The following is a 23,881-nucleotide window of genomic DNA, read 5'->3' on the forward strand; positions in this document are numbered from 1 at the left end:
TTTCCAAGACCTTTCGTGAGACAGAATGTGAACATCCATCCTGCTGCCTGCCGTCTTGCGGGCATTTGCGGGCGGGAGCGGGACATAATATCACAGATGCGGGCGGGAGCGGGACTAAAAATGACAAATCTTTGCGGGAGCGGGCGGGAGCGGGACTGAACACTGCGGGAGCGGGCGGGAGCGGGACTGAACATTGTGTCCCGCGCAGGTCTCTAGTGCAGGGCTCTATGAAACCCCTCCTTCTGAAAAGTGCAATGTGCTCTGATTGGTCGGCTGGTGTGTTGTGATTGGTCAACCACTTCGAGCATGTTTTAGAAATGTCACACCCCTTACCATAACCCAGAGTTTCAACACACTACTAACACAACTCAACCAAGCCTGGCCCCCTTATGGCCTTGGGTGGGAATTATTTAAATGAGAGATATTGTGACGTGTACGTTCCTGGAAGAAAATTAAAGACTACAATCGAGGTGTTTCAGGGAGTTCAGAAACAGTGTGCACTGATATAACTCAGAGAATAACTCCCTTTGGAGTGCTTTGTAACTTTGCAGACTTTTACAGACATGCTCAATCAGCAACATTACACACTAAAGAAAGTTAAAAATGTAAAAAAGCATAATAGGTCCCCTTTAATACACGTTCCTAATCACATTGCACATAATTCATCTGTGCATTTCAAAGAAAGAAATCATATTGAATCTCACTGGTTGAATGCAAATTGGATCAACGCAAAATAGTTCAACTTGTGATAAATGCAACTTGCAGTCATGTATAAAATGGTCAAGGTTGTAAATATTTTTTTTTGTCTTTTAATTTTCTATCACTAAAAGAAGACTAAAATTGTGATATCAGACCTGTTTGGTGGCTGTTGTGAGAGGGTCGAGCTTTAGCAAGCTGAGGTTGGGCTCTGTGTTGGGGACGCAGGATGGGGGCCGGCGGGTGACCGTTAATGTGCAGGTGGGGATCAGAAGTGCTGTCAAGGGGACGAAATCGCTGGCTGGTGTTCTTCGCCTGAGACAACTGTAGGGTGGAGAAAAATCTGAGTTTGTTGAAAATAGTCTGAATTAAACTAAACAAATAAATAAATAAAACGACTGTGTCAAGAACATTTACGGAGATTATAGAGAAACTGTTTTAGCACCAATAAACATTTTTGCATTATAATATTATTTTCATGCCAGTTAAGCACATTTTCCATTGCTATAATGCAAAAAAAGGCATATTCTTTACATTTTAAAATATATACAACAGTTGAAAAATGTTTGGGGTCAGTAAGATTTTTACTTAAAGAAAGATACTTTTATTCAGTAAGGTCACATTAAATTATCAAAAAGTGACATATTTTGCAAACAACTTGTTACAAAATATTCCTATTTCAAATATATGCTTAAGATTATTTCAAATATATGCTTAAGTAAGATTTTTACTTAAAGAAAGATACTTTTATTCAGTAAGGTCACATTAAATTATCAAAAGTGACATATTTAGCAAACAATTTGTTACAAAATATTCCTATTTCAAATATATGCTTTTCTATTGAACTTGACATTCATCAAAAAAAAATCCTGAAGAAATCTTTCCACAAAAATAGTAACCAGCACACTGTTTTCAACATTGATAATACAAAATGTTGCCTGAGCATCAAATCAGCATATTAGAATGATTTCTGAAGGATCATGTGCATATGTAAATAGAAAACAAATATTTTAAATTGTAATAATTTTTCACAATATTACAGTTTTTACTGTATTTTTAAATAAATGCAGCCTTGGTGAGCTTAAGAGACTTCTTTCAAAAACATAAACAAAAATCTTACTGAGCCCAAACTTTTGAATGGTAATGCACATAATAGTATGTGTTTCTGATTTAAATTTAAATTATTTCCACTTAGAAGAATTCTTCTGATGAGAATAATCTTTGAAAATATTAGTAAAGTTTTGAAATAGTTTGAACTATTATTTTGAACTAAAACAAACAAACATCCAGACACATTATACAAATGAGAATTTTGGGACAAAATGTGCTTAGCTCTCCAAAAAAAAAATAAGGTCAATGCAAACAACCTTAATGGTCCATAAATACACATAAACTCACTGCTTGTCCTGTGACTTCAAATGATCGAGATCTTCTCTTGCGTCTGCGACCCTCAAAGTCCTGTTCCCGTGGGGCGGGGTTCTTGACAGCCTGGCGGTTCCGCGGCCGTGTCCACGTGGCATTGGGTGCGGGGCCGTCTCCCGTGCTGCTGGACAGGTTGTCGTCAGAGGTGGCGTGGCGTAGTTCTGGGCTGGGCTGTCTCCCGCGCCGTAGCACCAGGCCTTTAGGGGGCGCCTCGGACAGAGACAGGTTACTCTTGTGCTTCTTGGGGTCGAGGGGTGAGGGTGGCGGGGGCAATCGCAGGGCATCTATTTCTAGCACCTTAGAGCGGCGCCGAGCAGCCTTGACCGCAATGTTCTGCACGCCTCTTAGAATCTGCTGTCTCTCTGGAGGAAAATGGTTCAGGGGTTTCAATACTATGAGAGGACAAATGTGTATAAGTTGGCATTGCTGTATTATGTGAGAAGAAGCTGTGTAGGAATTTGGTTGCCATAGTTTAGGGGTCACTATATAAAAATAACATCCCACAGAATGCCTCAATTGACCAATCAGTATGAAGTATTCCAGAGAGCTGTGTAACAAGCACAAAGATGAAAGAGCAGAGGAACTGTTACCTTTAGGAGTCAGAGGGGCATCTGTGCCGTTCTCGCTGCTCTCAGGTGACGAGTCCAGATGGCTGCTCATACTGTGACTGAGATGGCTGAATCTCAGAGCGTCATCCAGGACAGATGGCAACAGCTGCAGAGGTACAGTCAGCATAGTGTCAGAAACACTGGTTTATTCAGTACACGCAGTTACAAAAATGGAGAAACCAATTCAAATGAAAAAAAAAAAAAAAAAAAAAAAAAATCACACTGACCCCAAACCTTTGAACGTTAGTGTATAATCTGTAGCTAGAAAAACTACGGTAAGCTCCCAGACAGACGCTCACCTCTCTGTTGCCCTGGCCATTGATGTGAATGGGTGGAGGAGTCATTACTACAGAGTTCTTCATCTGTTTGTGACTGCTCTTAAACACTCGGTCTCTGTGAGGACAGGAGAAGAAGTTTAGCCTAGCTGCAGAAAGTTTACAGAATGTGAACAAATTTAGACCCCTTTCACACCACATTTTATGTCTGTAATGTAGTTCTAAAAGCAGATTCTTTTTATTTTCACATTCACAAACTATTTTTGGCCATTAAAGGTTTCCATACAAGGAAATATATTATTTGGTATAGGGAGGGAAATGTCAAGTTTATAAAATGAAATAGCTTAGAGCTCTTTTTACCCATCGGCCTCGGGGAGAATCGGAGGCAGCGTGTGTCTCCTCAGTTTTGTCTGCCCTTGTCTGTTGTCTGAGCCCAATGTGCGAACACTCTCTTGGTCTGAATCCATCTCCTGCAAGGGGTCACGACCTCTACTGGGGAGGGTGATCTTGGGCAGGGAACCCTCCTAAAGAGATATATATGTCAGAAAATATGTGAAAATGTTCATGATTAGTCTGATTCTTTCTTTATTTGATCATGTCCTTCTCTTGAAGAGCTTTTAAAGTCAACATGAAACTCATTTTACTGGCACAATATTATGCATATCCACGTCAATGAAAATATTAGGTAGGATTTAGATTTTTTGGGATTTTAGTTTATTTTTGCAAAATAAGTTCAATGTTCTGATTTCATATTGACTTTGCATCTTAGAAAAATGCCTGCTTGATGTACCTTAAGAGTACGAATGGTGAACTTATCCAGGGCCACAACTCTGTCCAAGTTCTTCTCATCCATTTCCTTCATGTACATCTCATACAGCTCTTGAAGATGATGAGGGACTAGGAGACTGTGATCTGCAAAACCATCATTCACCTCAATTTTTCATAACCAAATGTATATATATATATACAATGTAATATTTCATATATTTCTTATATATATTTATTTATTTATTTATTTATTATTAAAGTAATAATTGATTTAATTACTTTAATTACGATTACTTTAATTTTTTATATTAAAAAATCTAATCAATAAATTTTTTCATTCATTCATTCAATTGCATTACAAATATAACTATTTCTGTTTCATATAGCATCGTTTTTGCAAACTTTACTGCAAAAGTTTGGCCTGATTCATCTCTAGCTGAGATTTCTGTGCCATTTCTTATTCCTAAAAATGACTCACCATCGATAAACTGCCGCTGCTGCTGGATGATCTCATGGCAGAGGTGTCTGTGCTGTTCAAAACGCTGCACTACCACGTTTTTCTGTCGGATCACGTTGTCCTTGAGCAGAGCGTTTGACTGCATCTCTGCGTTCTCGATCTCCAGCTCGTGGACCTTACAGAGGAGGCAAAGCACTTCCCTCTGCTCCTCTGAGCTCACACGGCGGGGGAGAAGCTCTTCAAGACGTCGAGATTTATCTCTCAGCTCTGCCAGGCACTGCTCCAATCCGGTCTATAGACAACAGGGGGACTATGGTCAATTACTGTGATGAGTGGCTTTATTAACACTGCTAATCATGTACAATTTATCTCCGCTTATGAGAGGAGAGAGGAAATGTATTGTTTGCGGAGAAGGTAATCCCAGAATGCACTACCTATGCCGAGTGTTCCAAATGAGTCAGTTCGTTTAGGATGCTACCTTAAAAGACAGCTGCCTATGTAGGATATTTTCACCATTTTGTATTTCACTCAGTTGCTTCATCATGGCTGTGATGATGACAGGCATCATTACATCAATGAATCATGATTCAGTTGAAGAGATTCACCAAGTAAATGAAAAATACTGGACAGTAGGAACTTTGTTTTGATGTAAAACTATATGACATATTGGAATCGTAAACATTCTAACTAGTCTCTTTCATTTACATCACTAGAGAATGAAACATACAATACCCAAATTGTGTGTGATGACTTGAGTTAAAAGAAAGAAAGAAAGAAAGAAAGAAAGAAAGAAAGAAAGAAAGAAAGAAAGAAAGAAAGAAAGAAAGAAAGAAAGAAAGAAAGAAAGAAAGAAAGAAAGAAAGAAAGAGAAACAGTTAATTGAAAGGAAATTTGAACTAATTGGTATGCTAAAATGAACTAGACTTCTGAATACTATTGTTCCAGGGCTGGCAGAGTTATCTGAGGTGTTGATCTGCCCTCTAGTGGTTACTAACGACATTACCTTCTGTTTTTGTATTTTCTTCTGCTCAGTCATGAGCGTGACGAGGTTCTCTCTGGCAATGGCCACCTCTTGTGTCTCTGTGCTGTCAGGCAAAGATTCTGGTGAGTCTGAGTCTTTTTCACTTTCATCTTTATTAAAAGTCTCCTTCCTCCTCTCCCCCTGCCACTTCTTTCTTCTCCTAAAGCGCTCTTGCTCCCAGCTAGATGGAGTTAGACAATATTTCAATTGCAACATATCAAACACAAACCATGCATTTATTAGAGAAAAATAAATAAATAAATAAAGCACACTTTGCAACATAGCAATTCACAAAAGGAAGTTCATTAGGTCTGAAATGATAAAACAATTGATAATGTTCAATATCATAAACTTTTAGGGCCACAGTGCATTTATTTGTAATATTTAGGTGGTCTGAGTTTGTGTGCAGAATAAAGACTCACTCTGCGATTGTCAGCAGGTGTTTGGATGTGTCTATCTGGATTTCCATGTTGCTGTTGTCCAGCTCCATAAGACGCTTCCTGATGTCCATCTGCTGTCTAAACGCATCGATCAGCTGTTCCCGCAGTTGGTCCATCTCAGCCCGGCTCTGCTGAGACGAGTGAGCCTGCACCTCCGCTACAGGCAAACACAACAATAATGCTATGATGCACATTTGAGTGAGATTACTCATCTACTCACAAAAGAACAGAGAATAAATTGAACAGAACAGAACTAAATAGATTAGTATCTAATCTAAACAAAAATAACAATCTATTAGAATAGAATAGAACTGAATCAGTTAGAAAATAATCTAATCAAACTGAAAATAATCTATTAGAATAGAATAAAACTGAATCAATTAGAAAATAATCAATGAAAAATCTAATCAAACAGAAAAATAATCTAATCACAGAAAATAATCGAATTAAATAGAAAACAATCTATCAGATCAGAATCAATTGGACAAGAATCAAAATCAAACAGAAAATAATCTATAATAATAGAATAATTTAGAAAATAATCTATTACACTAGAATATAACAGAATAAATGAAACGAATGTAATCAAAGAGAACATAATCTTATTGAACAGAAAATAATCTTTTAGAATAGAATAAAAAAATAATTAAATATTTACTAATTAAACAGAAAAAGAATTTAATCACAGAAACTAATCTAATTGAACAGAAAATAATCTATTAGAACTGAGAAGACCAGAATCAGTCAGAAAACAATCTAGCAGAAAGAACAGAATAGAATAGCATAGCATTTAATATAATATAATCAATTAGAAATAATCTAATTAAATAGAAAACAACCAATCAGAACATAATCATTTGGAAAAGAATCAAAATCAAACAGAAAATAACCTAAAAGAATAGAATCATTTAGAAAATAATCTATTAGAACTGAGAAGATAATAATCTAGCAAAAAGAACAGAACAGAATGCAAGAATATAGCGTAGCATATAATAGAATCAATTAGAAGAGAATGTAATCGAAAAGAAAAGTGTAGAGTTCTAAGTAAACTGGAGGTGGCATGAATGGGAAACGTGACTTCCGGTGTTACCTTGAACATGGCGGATGTCTGTTCTGTCTGGATTGATCTGTCTACTGGCCTGGTCTGCTATCTTCTTCTTCAGCCGCTGAATCTCACTGCGCAGGTCAGAGATGATGCTGGTGTACTGGGCGATGTGATAGGACACATTCAACAGGTTTCTCTTTACCTGCAAAAGAAGAGTATAACATAGTCATCAAACTCCTCTCTGAACAGTTGGCATCACAAAATGTGTCATAAAACACCCAACAAACTCAGTCTGCATGAGTAGCATGGATGTGTGTATTTGTGTATGTACTGGATGCCCTTGTGTCTTTAGTTTCTACTGTCAATCTCAATGACATGATCACATCACTCAAACACTGACACCAAAAGCAAAGCACAGCACAGTTTATTGCTGTAATTTAAAACCCTATTATGTTTGCTCTTTATTGTCAGTCAACTGTTCTGTTTCTCTTCCTGCTTCTTGTTATTGTACTGTATATTAACCACTTGTTTACTGTTGATACCTTTGGGTCACTGTGACTTTGTTTGTCCTAAGACTGGAAAAGAGTGTGTGTGTGTGAAATAATTACAATTTAAAAGAACAATTTTTATCTTAATATATTAAATGTAATTTATTCCTGTGATGGCAAAGCTGAAATTTTAGCATCATTACTTCAGTCTTCATAGTTCATATGAAGGACTTCATAGTCCTTCTAATATGCTGATTTGGTGCTGATTTGGTGCTGAAGAAACATTTCTTATTATTCTCAATGTTGAAAACATTTGTGCTGCTTAATATTTTGCGGAACAGCATTTAATTGAAATATTAATATTTTGTAACAATGTAAATGTTACAGTTACTTTTGATCAATTTAGTGCATCCTTGTGGAATAAAAGAAAAAATATATATTTTTGACCTCAAGCTTTAGAACAGTAGTGTAAGTAGGTTGTCCATTGTTTTATCATGTGTCAAACTAACCCGTGTGCGGATGCTTTTGGCACGGTCGGCATAAGTCAGGGTATTCCGTGAATCCTCGAAGGCTAAAGATGCAGGGCTTATGTGAGCAATCATCACCGTCCGACTGTTTCCTCCTAGAGAATCCTGCAGACATGACAAAACCCCAGTAAGACTACCGAAATCAAGAACAATCTCCCATGAGCGTCTATGTTCATGAAGAATCATATAGCTGTACCTTGAGCAATCGTGTGAGCTTGCTGTCTCTATAGTTGACGTATTTGTTGCCATTCTTTTCACTCAAAGCATTGATGCAGTTCCCCAGCGCGAGCAGAGAACGGTTGATATGAGCGCCCTCTTTTAACCTCTGACCTCTGTTCTGTGTCTGCAAGAATAAAACAGTAGTTATTGCACAAAGATGTTCAACTAATCGTCTACATGTGGGTTAGGGAGTCTGTTAAAGCTTCCAGCAGGGGGCGCTCTCGTTTCTCTCATTCTCTGAATAGTTGAGCAACAGGCTTGTCATCCTCATCAATAGAGAACAAACAGCCACTCATGTTTCTGAGCAACAATACCCCATCAGCAGAAACAACGTGATCTGCTTTTGTGCCTGTCACATGCATGTTTAAACCCACAGGGTGCCTGAGTGATTTTTAACTGTTTCCATGGCAAATTCATGGCATGCTCTCTAAATGCGTTCTCTCATGTAATTTCGTCCAGACTCATGCTGTGAGTGGAAATGACACTTTATTATAAAACATGATTCACATATCTCTCATCAGAAACACCTGACTTGACTTGTGGAGGTGTCTCATGCATAATAATATGTTTTAATACTGAACAATTATTTTCATTTTAGACGGCTTCATTTTCCCACCAAGTTTATCACCGATAGTTAAATCACTCTTGGAACTGTTCCCACGTCACTGGCTGATTTATGATTCTGAATATATTTGAAGCCAACTGTGCCAGCTTTTATGCAAGAAGAAAGATTGATAGCTTTGATATTAATGATTATCAAATTTATGGACATACGTCCGAGCTCACCAACTGCGCTTTTACGTAACTTCTGAATGACGAATAGACCTTTATGTCTCGCACCTACAAATATCCCACCTCCTCGCACACAAACACATCATACCTGTGAAGCCCGTTCAGACCCTGCTAAATCGATCATGAAGAGTCGCGCAAATCGCACTTCCTGCAGGATGTCTCGACATCGGCTCTGTTGTCGCACGACCACCTGCAGCACAGCGTGAGAGCGAGAAGACGTCTGATTGGCTGCTGTCGGCTCTTGAGTCCTCTGCTTGTTTCCTTTCACTAACAACTCCATGATCTAAGCGAGAGAGAAAAAGAGAGCTGTATACAACAACATTTATACACAGTACCGTTCAAAAGTTTGGGTTGGAAAGATTTTTTAATCAAAACTCCATTTATTTGATGAAAAATATGTGACCCTTGATCACAAAACCAGTCACAAGACGCACGGGTATATTTGTGGCAATAGCCAACAATACATTGAATGGGTCAAAATTATAGATTTTTCTTTTATGCCAAAAATCATTAGGATATTAAGTAAAGATCATGTTCCATGAAGATATTAAGCAAATTTTCTACCGTAAATATATAAAACATTTATTTTTGTGAGTGAATGCATCACAATCGCGAACATAAATGGACAACTTTAAAGGCGATTTTCTCAATGTTTCGATTTTTTTGCACCCTCAGATTCCAGATTTCCAAATAGTTGTATCTCGGTCAAATATTGTCCTGTCGTAACAAACCACACATGTCACATGTCTGTCCTGTCTTGTGCTGCACATGGGTGTTTGTTGTTTTGTGCCATGTGCTCTCCTGTCTATTGTCTAGCCCCTCCCATCTTGTTATCTAATTATTGGTTAATTTGTCCCACCTGTCCTTCTCGTTTCCCTCCTTTGTTTGTTCTTCTATTTAGTCTCCTTGTGTTTGTAGTCTTGTGCTGGTTCGTTGTCCTTGTTGCGTTTCCTGGAGCTCTGGGTTTTTTTTGAGTTTGTTACCCTGTCTGCATGTCATCAATAAATTCCTCTGCATTTGAATCCTCGTCTTATATTCATCCGATACGTGACAGAACGAACCAGCCATCATGTGGATTCAGCGGAGCAAACTTTGTCCTGCGGAGAGGGAGAATGGGATCTCCTTATTTAAGTATTTTTCCATGTGTGCTCAGAGGAATGAGGAGATCAGGGCAGTCGGCCCTCGGTCGGGAGGCGGTGAGATCCGTACTGTGACTGTTAATAGTGTTAAGATCCCTGCTGATTTTCAGCGGTTTGAGGGAACCCGATTGGCCAGATTTTCTGGGACCCGCGGAGGCTGTAGGAGAGGAGGTGATAGAGGAGAGTTCCAGCATCACTCTTCACATCGGTCTCTCATCGACCCAGAGGTTCATCTACCGTCGGGTTCGCCCATTAGAAGGACATCACTACGGGGACCGTCCAGCACAGATCCCTCACCACTGATCTCGTCCAGTATAAGGTCTTCGCCACTGGTTCCATTCATCGTAGGGACTTCATCGACGGTTTCGGAGTCTGCATGCAACCGTCCGAAGAGACGGAGGAGGAGGAGAAGGTCGGCTCAGGTTCAGCCAGAGACGGTTCACGTCACGTCTGCCCAGCCAGAGACGGTTCACGTCACATCTGCCCAGCCAGAGACAGTTCACGTCACGTCGGCCCAGCCAGAGACGGTTCACGTCACGTCTGTCCAGCCAGAGACGGTTCACATCACGTCAGCCCAGTCAGAGACGGTTCACGTCACGTCAGCCCAGCCAGAGACGTTTCACGTCACGTCGGCCCAGCCAGAGATGGTTCACGTCACGTCTGTCCAGCCAGAAACGGTTTACGTCACGTCTGCCCAGCCAGAGACGGTTCACGTCACCTCGGCCCAGCCAAAGACGGCTCACGTCACGTCTGCCCAGAGATGGTGCACGTCAGTCCCAACGAGTCGTCTTTTCACGTCAGTCCACCCAAGCCTGAACTCCACGTCAGTCCTGCTGAGCATGAACCCCTGAGACCCATTCTGGTGACCTCTGGGACATTGTCAGATTACTTCGAGCGTCTGGCCAGAATCCTGGAGATGCCTTTCGGACCCACAATGTCCGTTCCTGAGCCGGAGCCAGTGTCTGTTCCTGAGCCGGAGCCAGTGTCCTGTTCCTGAGCCGTTGGTGTCTGTTCCTGGGCCGGTGGTGTCTGTTCCTGAGCCGGTGCCTGTTCCTTGGCCGCCCGAGGGGTCGTCTCCGCCGTGGCCACCCGAAAGGTCGTCTCCGCCATGGCCGCCTGAGGGGTCGTCTCCGCCATGGCCGCCTGAGGGGTCGTCTCCGCCATGGCCGCCTGAGGGGTCGTCTCCGCCATGGCCGCCTGAGGGGTCGTCTCCGCCATGGCCGCCTGAGGGGTCGTCTCCGCCATGGCCGCCTGAGGGGTCGTCTCCGCCATGGCCGCCCGACGGGTCGTCTCAGCCCTGGCTGCCTGCACGATCTACTCCGCCCTGGCCACCCGAGGGAGAGTCTCCGCCGTGGCCGCTTGAAGGGTCGTCTCCGCCCTGGCCGCCCGAGGGAAAGTCTCCGCCCTGGCCGCCAGATGGACTGATATTTCCGCCCTGGCCTCCCGAACTGTCCATTTCTCCTGTTCCACCCTGGTCTGTCCCTCCCGTCCCCATCCCATCCCTCCCTGGTCTGTCCATCCCGTCCCTAGTGGAGCGTCTGGTAGCCGCTCCTTAAGGAGGGGGTAATGTCTGTCCTGTCTTGTGCTGCACATGGGTGTTTGTTGTTTTGTGCCATGTGCTCTCCTGTCTATTGTCTAGCCCCTCCCATCTTGTTATCTAATTATTGGTTAATTTGTCCCACCTGTCCTTCTCGTTTCCCTCCTTTGTTTGTTCCTCTATTTAGTCTCCTTGTGTTTGTAGTCTTGTGCTGGTTCGTTGTCCTTGTTGCGTTTCCTGGAGCTCTGGGTTTTTTTTTAGTTTGTTACCCTGTCTGCATGTCATCAATAAATTCCTCTGCATTTGAATCCTCGTCTTATATTCATCCGATACGTGACAACACATCAACGGAAAGCTTATTTATTCAGCTTTCAGGTGATGTATAGATCTCAATTTCAAAATATTGACCCATGTGACTGGTTTTGTGGTCCAGGGTCATTATGGAAATGTCATTACAATGTAAAATATCTGTTTTCTATTTTTATATATTTTACAATATAATTTATTCATGTGATGTCAAAGCTGAATTTTCAGCATAATTACTGCAGTCTTCAGAGTCACATGATCCTTCAGAAATCATTCTAATATGCTGATTTAGTGCACAAGAAAATTTTCTTCTACATTTTAAAAGCAGTTGTGCTGCTTAATATTTTTGTGCAAACCGTCAAGCATTTTTTCAGGATTTTTTTATGAGTGGAAAGTTTTTTTTTTTAGTAACATTATAAATGGCTTTCCTGTCACTTTTGATCAATTTATTGTAAACTTGCTGAAAATAAATCTTACTGACCCAAATCTATTGAAAAGTACTGTAACTTTAAAACATAAATATTACTTTATTAGGACCAACGTTGAGGGCAACACGTCACAATTAACATGCATTTAATAAGAAATAAGGGGTGATACTGTAGTTTTAAGGGTAAAACAGGTGATATATTTATTTTCAATGAAGTGGCATAGTGTTAACTGACTTGTTTAAATACTGATGCACATATATTTTGAAGAAAGTGTCAGCCATTTTAAGGTGAGAAAAAGTTACTTTATTTAAAAAAAATAATAATCTGAAATTAACATCTTATGTTGCCTTTTTGTTATAAATGCAACATACATCGTTTTCTAAAATTAACATTCCTCAGCACCATCTACTGTATCAGTATTTACTTTTATAAAGTTGCATTTTTCTCAAAATGCTTGTGAAGTAACATGGGGTAAATCAAATGTGTCTAACTAACCTCTCTTGCATTAATAGTGGAAACCTCTGTGATTCCTGCGACCTGTATCTCTCCCTTTGAGTCCTCTCTCAGGTCCAGGAACCCAGATGATGGATTCAGTAAGTCTCTTATCATCTCATTGTAGATCTGGAACACAAGGGTAAAGACCATGCTTAGATTTCAAGATTACCACCATTGTTTATGCATGAACAGTAATGCGTTTGACATTTACATTCATGCATCTGACAGATGCTTTTATCTGAGCTGACTTGACGCGCATAAATATCAGAATGTGCCATCTGTGACCTTTCCATTGCTAGAACCATGCTGAACCAGTTGAGCACATTGAAAAATGCTATAATTTATGAAATTTGAATGGAATTACTGACAAAAGACCATTGAATTATTGAACATTTAGTACACAGTGCGGTCATGACTCATTTTCCTTAGGTGAATGGTCTGAAGTCAACTAGTTACCACATGAACATGCATTCATCTCAACACTTTTCAGATTTTCAACGCCAAAACGCTAATGTGTATTAATTTCAAAAGTAATTCATACAATCAAAATCCAGAATCTGCTGCATAAACTGTCATATACAGTACTTTCAGGATGCCAATGGAGAAATGAATGTGGGATTTAATGTTTCAGAATATTTCAATAAGCTTCATTCAACCCGGTTTAGAACAAGGCCACATCCTGAGCGCCATCTGCGGTCACCTCAAAAGCTCTCAAATTAAGTCGTCCCGAACGTAATATTTCATTACTGTCAGTGAGGTCACTGTGATGTAAGCATGTGATAATTTTAGGGTGATGGAATGAAAAGAAGCCATTGACAGAGGAAGAGTAGAAGACCTGCTGTAGATGTAGATGGATGGAAAGAGAAAAAAGTGAAAGGATAAACCAGGAGGTCGGAACCTAAACCTCAAAAGCCGAGAATAAAAACTCGTTCTCTCTAGGGAAGCATCCCCTTGAGCATTTGGACGGCCCAAAGTAAACAGGAGTTTTAAAGCGAAGGTGTAAGAAAAGCGGAGGACAGGAGAGCATTGTGCTATTTACTGAAGGTTGCTCTTTCCCTGTGTGGACGGAGTGGTTTACTCATAGGTCTGCACATCCCAAACACCCCTTTAACCTAAAGAAAACAGCTATCTGTGTTTATGTGTGTATGTTAAGATGCTTGAGCAAGTGTGTGTGTGCGTGTGTTTGTGTGTGTGCATGAGTGAGTGCATGATGCACAATCATCCTACTGAAATATTTAGTGATGCATACTCCACTTTTTTTTTTACATACAGTTCACTTACATAGCAGTGAAGATTATACAAGCATGCCAATAAAAAAAGTCAGCTACATGGTATATGTTTGTGTATGTTTGTGCAAAATTGCTCCCAAGGCATTGTTATGAGGTTACTAGGAATTCTGAGTGATTGCCATATAGCTGTGTGGTTGCTAGGGTGTTATGGGTGGTTTCTAGGGTGTTGCAAGCCGGTGGTTAAGTCAAAAGAGCTCACTCTCAAGTTTATATGATATTCTGGTCTCTAGATATGACTTGGGTACCTCCTTTAATGTACATCTTTTTTTTGCAGTTTTATCTCCCAGTGCTCCAGTTTAGCCCTCAAACACAATAGCCTTGTCCTGTTTTTGACAGCTGATGCATGTGCATTTGAGATCACTTCAGTTCTCAGTGTCTTTTTTTTTCTTCTCTCACTGTCTCACATACTTTCTCGACAATCTCATTGCCCATTTTGTCAATCAAAGTCTGTTCAGCAGCATTTCTGTAGTGTCTGCCACTGATGCTTGACATGTGTTTTTTCTCCTTTACAATGGTAAAAGTGCAACAATATCCATGCACAGTGTTCAAACATCAATTCTGGTCTTTTGTAGAAACCTAGTTGACTGTCCTTTCATTTTGAACGTACTTGATCCTTACAGTGTGTCCTAACCAGGCACATTGTGACAAGTTTCATAGCTAAAAAATTTGTCTGTCCACATAATCAGGGCTTGACATTAACTTTTTTGCTCACCAGCCACAGTTGCAAGTGGATTTCCAAAGTGTCACTTTTTCCAAGTTCCAGCATTTTCAACTAGCCACAATTTTCACATCGATACAATGGGGATTTTTATTTTTGAAAAACTGCCATATAAATATTTTTATTATCATCTAATAATTTGGCAGCAGGTATATTAGGCTGCTGTCACTTTAAGACCTGACGCACAGATCCATAATACTGTTACACAAATGCGTTTTCTTTCTCAACTGTTTACGTTCACTTAAAACACCACTGTGTTTACGTGAATACTCGCAAAGACTGGCATTTTGACATTATTTTGTGTGTATTTGACTGCTTAAGCGCAATAAGCAGCGAAAAAGAACACAATTTAGCACTGAGAGGTGGCTTTATGTGCACGCTCATTGGGTGTGAGAAACTCGAAAAATTTGTATTTTTCAGATATTTTAGTATCAATATGTATTGAAAAAACAATATTTTTGATAACACTACATTGCTCTTAGTTTATTACTTCAGATATTTCAAAATTCAAGTGGCTAGCAGGAGTAACTGCGTTACACAGGTGTTAATATCAAGCCCTGCACATAATGTAACAAAGTTACAGCTTGAGATACTTGGTTCAAGATACATGGATCTAAGATGAATAAATGCATGAAAAAATGACAGTTAGAAGCTTGTAAGTGTGACAGTCATCAATAATATATCTTTTCATTATTTGGACAGTCACATAAAAGCATAGTGATTTGTTTCTAGGTTAGCGCAGTGGGGGACCAAGGATGCATGCATTTGTTTTGAGTAAACTTTGAACAAGTCCATCACAACTCTGAGGGAATAAGCTTTCTCGTATCAATACAACACCACCGTAATCAAAGATGCTGAGATAGTCGCTAAGCCGACAAGATTACCCCTCCCTCACGCGAACAGATCTGATAAACAGACGTGCTTTCAGACTCTCCTCACGGGCCTGATGATTATCTTATCACATAACACTTAAGCCGTTACCCTTTTTTATAATGTTTAGAACTGAATGAGGGCAATTTACTTTACTATCTGCATTTATTTAGCATGGCAGTAGGGTGACGGTCTCTTTACATGGTCTGTATAGAACCTCCAGGTGATATCGGAGCAAAAAAAAACAACAAAAAAAACAAGTGGCTGCTAAAACCCTATTTAGCAACCAAATAAAGATCTCACCTCCAAGTAGGACATCGAGACGCTGTACTGCATGTCATCGCTGGTTTCTTCGATGACTTTGAACAGGTCGTTTAATGTGCGAACGTAGATACCAGGTTCTCTGTCTGTTCCCAGCATAGTGTAAGTCTTCCCACAACCTGTACACATACATATGCTTAATGGGACCACAATTTACAATCATTTAATAAATAAAATAGAATAAAAATCATAAAATAGTGACCCAATACAATACAATACAAAAAAATATTTAACAAAAATAAATAAAACGTGCTTAAACATCAAACATAGACTATTATTAATTAGTTGCATTTTATTACTTGCAATATCCTTTTATTCATGCTGTCTGTGACACAGAACAGGCCTACCTCTCCTTTCATAAATGTGGAATAATTGTAGATAATAAGCATATGTTCATCAGCATGACATAAACAAGACACAGGTGTGACATGAGTCATAGTGAGTGAAACAGGTGGCTTTTATCCCCGTCAGGTTGAGCACAGCTTTATTTAGCCACGGCCACAGACAGGAACAGTCAGTAAGAGTCACTCTGAGGACAGATTAGAGCACGAGAACCAGACCTGCTTTCCAGGAATTAACTTTTATTCAATTCAAAGGCGCATAAAACGTCTTTAATTAAGGTATTTTGGGGTGAAATATTATATAATAATGTGTTTTTGACAGCAGCGGAATTAAGTGAGCTAGGTGAACATATACATTATAAATCATATTTAGTTCATCAATAAATTATTATGTGCTATAGTTGGCACTGGTGTGGTCTTTTTGTGGAGTCAGTGCATGTGACTTTGTTGATTGAAGCTGCTCTTTAAGTAGGAGGAAAGAAGATCAGGATGATAATCTGTGTGTCCTAGTCGTGCCCGGGTGTCTGTGATTTTTACTACTTTGGCCATATGGCCATTGTGGATGTCATTTCAATATAAGAACAAAAAAAAAATACTGCCTAGCCCTAGTACTGACCTGTGGGTCCGTAGGCAAAAACTGTGGCATTGTAGCCTGATATGAGGCCCTCAATCAAGCCTTTAGTGGTGGATCTGTACACCTCGTCCTAAGGAAAATACATTTAAAACATTAAAACATGTTTAACTGAGGCCATAAATGCACATAAAGTCATGCACAAATAGGCACATGAACGTGATTTTTTTGAAAGCGTATTCAATTTTTGTACTTCAACATGCTTCAAACTGATCCGCCCTTACAAACAAAAAAAACACAGAACTAGCTTGCCTGCGTGGCTGTATAATCGAAGGCCACATCAAACATATAAGTCTTCTCTCTGGACCGATGAGCTCGAAGAATATCATCTGGATCTTCCATGGGGTCCATTAACACCACCATCTGAAAAGGAGGGAAAGAAAAAAACATGAATAAGAGTATTACATCTGGTTACGTTTTAAGCTTTTATATGCCCTGCATATACTGAGTGTATATCAAAACCATTTTAGCCTTTTACTCACCGCCTGACAACAGGCTTTACTGGTAATAACCTCTATCTATCACCTCACATTAACTACTAAGGCCATTTACTTTGGTTATAGTGACACAGAGTGTCCTAGAACACCTCTAAATAGAAATTTCATAATGGGTCCACATGAAAGATACGGCCAGTGTGGCTTAAAAGCAGGAGGTATAAGTGCATCATGATGGAAGTCACCAAACCTAATTTAGTTCCCATTTTTACATCTACAGTACATCTAAATTTTGGACAAAATGGTCCCAATGGAGGTCAACACCATTCAATGGAGCCCAAGGGTGGTTCCAGATGTAACCAAAACGCTGAATCTTGTTGTTTCAAGAGCCCTACGGGATCTGGAAGCCAATGTTCTTATCAGTCAGGGCTTGTGAAAACACACCAATATCGTTTGATGACCCATCCAAACACACAAACACAGTGTTCTCTTTGAAGCCTTGAAATGCAACAGAGGAGATCTGACTTTTAAAAGAGGCAATTATAGTGGCGCACAATGCAAACATAGAGACGTTCTCTACAAACAGAGGAAGGAGAGAAGACTGGCTGAGGAAACTAACGATCACACTTTTGGATGGTAGTGTGCACTGTACTGTATATCTATGCATGTATTAGCGACCTGCTTAGCTTATTGCCATGTCGCTTAAGGAAACATCTTCCAAGAATATGAATGCACATGAGTCAGATGCATGTGTGTGTTGATGCACTATGTGCGGTTTTTCCTGAGGGTTTTACTTACGAAGGGTGCAGTGATCGTGCTCTCAGCCATATGGTCCATGAGTTTATGTTATCTCATCATTCACACAGTGACAGCTGTAGAGTGGCAGTTTGGCCAGTCCTAATGTTCTTAAGATACCAGTGCCAGTATAGTTTACGTGGCACGAGATAATAATGCACTGTAATCAGCACTGGATCACAGATCAAGTTCCACTCACCTAAAATGGTCCCTGCTCTTGATAAAGGCCAGTACTGTACACCTACTGTATGTTCTCATGTAATGTCACCACTGGATAAAGGGTCCAAAGAAGTTCATGTGAAAATGGTCAATGATCTTTAACAGATCTTTAACGACCCTGAAACTAATCAGATGCATTGTAGGGTAGAAACGCATTCATCTTCCACTGGTCTTTTAATTACTTTTCTCGCTAGAGTCCCTGAGTGCTTTGGTTTAATCATACCTGTGCAAATAAACCCAATGGCAATCAATGTACCATGAGGACCAATGGAAAAGCCACTGTCACAGAGTTCTTTCCGAAAGACGTTTGATTGCTGCTAAGCAACCATTCAATTAAGAGATAAAAGACAGAGTTGACAGGAAAACAGGAAAGTACACGTCCAGATGAGACTGCAGGCTAACTCTATCAAGGGTATATGAATTATCAGGTAGCTGATATCTACTTTGAGAACGTGTTTTTTTTTTTTTTTAAATGCGCATTATCGATGACCGCATTTATTAGACCTTTTGTAGCCCCGCCCCTTTTCAGCACTGTGCTCATTGTCTTTTGACTTCCGGTCTGTATTTTCACAGCGATTTTGCGTGTTTATTAATGAACTGCTCGTTTTAAAATCTTCCCAGTCGACTGACATTTGTTTAGTCATCTGCTTTAAACATTACAGTCCTCATGATAACTTTCGTTAACTTTACATTAAGTAAATCCACTTCAAAAGCTAATTACTCCTGGACAGCAATGCCATAAAAATATACAGAGCGACCGCAAAAACGGAAATTAAAAGACAATATTCTAAAGATGGCGGCGCCCTCGTTTCTCTGGCGCATAAGGTCTATATAAATTGCATATCAAAATTCAAATGAACAAATCAAAAGTAAACAAAACACTAGCTTGCAGGGTCAAGTAAATGTTGAGATCTTTAATGTCTTATTTGTCCTCCTGGATGGAAATTAAATTAAATGCAGAGCAAATGGAGACTTTTTTCTAAAGACTGATGCTTCAGACTGTAAAAAAAAGTCAATTATTTAGAAATGAATAATAAAAAATTCAGAAATAAAAAATAAACAAATATATAGAAATCAATAAATATTAATAAAGAAATCTAAAAAAGAAATCAAGACATTTAAAAATTACTTTTTAACAAGCCAAAAAAAATTTCTCACAAAGACAAAATGAGCTATCCACATTTATTTTATAGCTTTACAGTCTGTCTGTATGCCAACAATTGTCTAATTTGTTTTCATTTTACTTCTGATTTACTGTTGATTAACTCGATCTATCCCATTTATGTTTTGATCATTGTTCTGAATTTGATCAGGATGTAGTCTTTGACAAAAACGCGATTTTCTAAGCTTTTTTGTTCAAAATTAATGCTTTTTTAAATGAAACTTACCCACATTCAAGTTAGAATAAAATAACTAGAATACGTTTATTTATTTATTTATTTATTTTATCCAGAGGGTCTGTTCTTTCTTTAGATATAATGCATATTCAGATATTCATACAACAAAATATTCTGTGGGCCATGAAACTTTTATGAAAATGATCAAAAATGCTGGTGGTGGCTGGCAACTTTTTTACAAAAACGCTGGTGGGAAAAGAGTTAAAAAGCAACCTCTGACCCACAAAAATTTGGGAGATTTAAGTTTGTAAATCATAAATCATCCATTTCAAAACACAGCTTGTCTGAAAAAAGTCAAATCTTGTTAAATCGTGTCACAATGCTGGCGACACAAGCCTGTCAGTGACTGATGAGAATCACTGGTCAACCATCTGAAACCAGCAGTCTGAAACCAGCAGTCTGTTCTGGAGGTCTGTCCTCTCAGTCTCACTGCAATAAAGGAGCGAGCAAAAGAGGCCCCATTAAAGGACTGCAGGTTATTCGGAAAATCCATCTTTGGTTTCCACCTGCATAAAGGACAGAGGGCATTCACCTGGCCCGGCATTAACTGCTCGACTAGTCCACTGACTAATTCATACGTTCATAAAGGTGCCATGAGAACTGAAAGAACCTTCAGGCATCATTACAGTGCACAATACTTTATGAAATGGCAATCAAATGATCCCCCATTTGTTTGAGAAGGCAGCGCTAGCCATTGTAGATGATGCTGAAGCGCACTTACCTGAAACAAGCACATCTGCTCGTATGAAAGGCTTCACCGAGTCGGTGCGCAAGAACAAAACGAGCCATGCGTGAATGAAGGGTGCTAAAATTAAAAGCGGAGTGTGGTCGTAAAATATTAAACGGCGTCAAAGATCAGCCAGGTCTGCGCAACAGCCTGCTAATGCACCGACATGAAATCAATTAGCAATATGGTGTTATTTAAATGAGCCCAAATAAAGGCACGGTCGTTTGGGGGCGACAGTCCAAGTCATCCAGGCGGATTGAGTAACCAATTAACCACGGGTGAAGATTAGCAGCAAAGGGAGGTGAATACTGGGATCTATCCAGGTGATTAAAACACAGCAGTGGCCGTAACGCAGAGCCGGATTAACGCAAAGGCAAACTAGGCACGTGCCTAGGGCCCGATTGGCGGAATGGGGCCCAGACAGAGGGACAAAAAAAAAAAAAATGTACAAATGTCCCATCTACAATTTATTTCAATATTTATTTATTAACTAAAAATAGTGACGATGTTTATCTTAACCATAGACTGTTACATTACTGCAGTTAAACCAATTAATGTGTCCGTTACAAAGCGGGTGCCGGCTTCTGAAAGTAGTATGTGTAACGAACGCATCCATCAGATGCTGCGAGGCAAAAGCCTAATAGCACACAAAGAAGCACAGCTCATAATGCAGGTGTGTGAGTTGTCGTCATCTATTTTGGAGTGATTGCAATGTATTCTAAATATAAACTTGTACTGTAGATCAGCGTCATTTCTGGAAAAATCATTCACCGCTTTATTACGAGTTTAAAAGAGCGTGAGCGTCATTAACGTGCCCAGACGCGACGCTTTGAATTTGCGCGTACAATAACATCGCGTCGGGAGCTGACTAGTAAAAAAGCTACAAAATTAAAAGACAAGACGTCTGTATTCTAAGTTAAAAAGCCAACACACTACAACATTTTTAAATGTTTCAAGTAAAGGATCTAATGGGTCTATCTTCTAAATTCTGCTGATGATTAGATTCCTGACATTACGCCAATAATATCACTTTATATATTTTTTTCTGCTCAGTAGCGATCGTGTCTTTTTCTTCCACTTGATTTGTGTATAGCATATTTAAGGTAGCAATGCAATATAAAAGCACTTATGCTCATCTACTGAATTGGGATTCTGGAACTGTGAATAAATTGAATAAAACAGCAAAATAACAACAACAACAATAACATCTTCATTAAACAAAAAAGAGATTATCTTAGATAAAGTTTGATTACTATGTACATACAGTACCGGTAAAAGTCTGGACCCATTACTATTTTTAATGTTTTTGAAAGAAGTTTATTATTATGCTCTACAAGCCTGCATTTATTTGATCAAAAATACAGAAAAAAACAGGAATATTCAGCAAGGATGTGTTAAATATATAAAAAGTGATAGTGAAGACTTTTTTAAAACAACTTTTTAATAATCAAAAATCCTGAAAAAAAGTATTACAGGTTATAAAATAAATATTAAGCACCATTTCTAACATAATAAATCAGAATGATCACGTGGCACTAAATTCAGCTTTGCATCACAGAAATATAAACTATAGTAAAATAGAAAACCATTATTTTAAATTTTAATAATATTTCACTATATTATTTTTCTGTATTTTTGATCAAATAAATCCAGGCTTGATGAGCATAAGAGACTTCTTTCAAAAACATTAAAAATAGTAATGTGTCCAAACTTATGTACTGTGTAAGTAAAAATATACTGCTTTTAAAATTAAATGTTATATAAATAAAAAGGTTAGGAATCATATTTGTTTCAAGTGTTTTTTTATTGGGGGTGGGGGGCCTCCAACATGAATTTTGCCTAGGGCCTCCTAATGTCTAGAACCGGCCCTGCCGTAACGTATCATAAAGGAGGTGGGATGCTTGTGTGGGATCCTAAAACGGATACTAAAAATTCCTTTTGGTCACATAGACACTGGACTCACTGAACTGCTGTGACTCCCTAACCCAAAAAATCTGAGGTCAGATTCAGCGTACTCCATGAAAGGAGAGATTTATGTGAGAATGTTTTATACTAAATGTGAGGCTTTTGTCAATAGGATTATTTTTTCTGTGGGTGTTCAGAAAATAAATGCTTCCTATAGACCTTATTCACAGCATATTCTATGATTTTTAACAGGAGTGAAAGCGAGGCTGTGAGGGATAGACACATCTCTTCAGTGGGTTGTACTGTTATTTACTGTGTTTTTGGATTGTTCTGCTGACAAAACACTGCAAAAATATCTTTCCAAGAAAAGGAATTAGTGATCTAGGAGCTTTATACATCTTTTTACAGCGGACGCCATTGAAAACAAGGTCATCTCTCACAGCCTCGCTTTCATACCTGTCATGGCACTGCTCTGAATAAGGTATATTATTCAAATTTTTGACAAAAGACATGATTATAATTATCAGCATCTCTTCAACATGTCTGACTGAATGTTTTTAACTCCTAAAAAAAGCTGATAAAAGCTTTAACTCTTAAAACTTACAAAATAGTCAGCGGGAAATAGCTAAAAAAAAAAAAGAAGGAAAAATTAGCAGAATTTCAATTTACATAACTCCACTATGTACTAAAAGTACGAACTTCACTGATGATTTTTTTTTTTTTTTCTGTCTATTACTGTAGAAATTTGTCAGATTTACAAACAAACACAGAACGGCCACATAAATAATGTTTAAATAGGGTTAAAGTAAAATCAAAATTATCCTGTCAAATGACAAAAAATGTGTCAATTAGTCAGTAATTAATAAAAATACAAAAAATAAATAGTATAGAAATTAATAAAAATGAATATACCTTATAGGCTAATATAGAAATGAAAAATAAATCATATATAAATAAAAAAATACTGTAAGCATTTGCATGCAAGCCTTACCAGTGCCACCTACCTTGAAATTCACCATTACTTAATTTTTTATTCATCCAGTTAAAAACTGCTGTGTCATGCACATGCTGCCATTTTTCTATAACTGAAAAAGTCATAGAAAATAAGATAATTTGGTATTATTTTCGGTATAATATTATTTTATTATCAGCATACGGTGGTTAACACCTTTGAGAAACTATTTTCAAAATACTATACAATTCAGTGACTTTCTGTAATTTTAAAGCATCATCTGCACCACAATTTCCCAACGACTCCTGTCTTCCATTCTTCACATACAATTTTGACCCAAACTCAAAGATTGTTTGAGGCAATATTGCAATTTTGATCAATGTTTTGATGCTGATCTTTACTTCTGAAACATGGCTCAAACTGTTGTTGTGTTTTGACTGAGCAGGATAAGCCCTAGGGGAGAACAGGGTGGGCCTCTTAATGAATGAAACTTTACTCTCTCTCTCTCTGACAGATAAGCAGAGAAAGAGAGAGAAAAACAAGACAGAGAAAACGAAAGAGAAAGATGAGCTACTGACTGCTACTGATTGCGCGGTTACATGAATCCTATGATGAAGGC

The 23,881-nt window shown here is 38.8% G+C and overlaps 1 protein-coding gene across 2 annotated transcripts in view; it reads right to left on the bottom strand.

The window, feature by feature from the left end:
- kif19 (kinesin family member 19) overlaps positions 1 to 23,881 on the bottom strand; it is a 44,021-nt gene that overhangs the window by 2,016 nt on the left and 18,124 nt on the right. Inside the window, exons 3-19 of one of the 2 annotated variants that reach the window (XM_081392372.1) lie at positions 17,086 to 17,196; positions 16,819 to 16,906; positions 15,844 to 15,980; positions 12,664 to 12,789; positions 8,847 to 9,041; positions 7,944 to 8,090; positions 7,730 to 7,852; positions 6,778 to 6,934; positions 5,670 to 5,844; positions 5,230 to 5,428; positions 4,248 to 4,518; positions 3,792 to 3,913; positions 3,362 to 3,525; positions 3,026 to 3,119; positions 2,709 to 2,832; positions 2,095 to 2,480; positions 855 to 1,020 (exon numbers count right to left, since the gene is read on the bottom strand). In XM_081392372.1, the coding sequence (XP_081248498.1) occupies positions 855 to 1,020; positions 2,095 to 2,480; positions 2,709 to 2,832; positions 3,026 to 3,119; positions 3,362 to 3,525; positions 3,792 to 3,913; positions 4,248 to 4,518; positions 5,230 to 5,428; positions 5,670 to 5,844; positions 6,778 to 6,934; positions 7,730 to 7,852; positions 7,944 to 8,090; positions 8,847 to 9,041; positions 12,664 to 12,789; positions 15,844 to 15,980; positions 16,819 to 16,906; positions 17,086 to 17,196 (2,785 nt within the window). Of the gene's footprint in view, positions 1 to 854; positions 1,021 to 2,094; positions 2,481 to 2,708; positions 2,833 to 3,025; positions 3,120 to 3,361; positions 3,526 to 3,791; positions 3,914 to 4,247; positions 4,519 to 5,229; positions 5,429 to 5,669; positions 5,845 to 6,777; positions 6,935 to 7,729; positions 7,853 to 7,943; positions 8,091 to 8,846; positions 9,042 to 12,663; positions 12,790 to 15,843; positions 15,981 to 16,160; positions 16,212 to 16,818; positions 16,907 to 17,085; positions 17,197 to 23,881 lie in introns of those variants that run through there. The other variant, XM_081392373.1, reaches the window with a different exon arrangement.

Source organism: Scardinius erythrophthalmus (assembly GCF_964197995.2).
Source record: "Scardinius erythrophthalmus genome assembly, chromosome: 18".
Classification (NCBI taxonomy): domain Eukaryota; kingdom Metazoa; phylum Chordata; class Actinopteri; order Cypriniformes; family Leuciscidae; genus Scardinius; species Scardinius erythrophthalmus.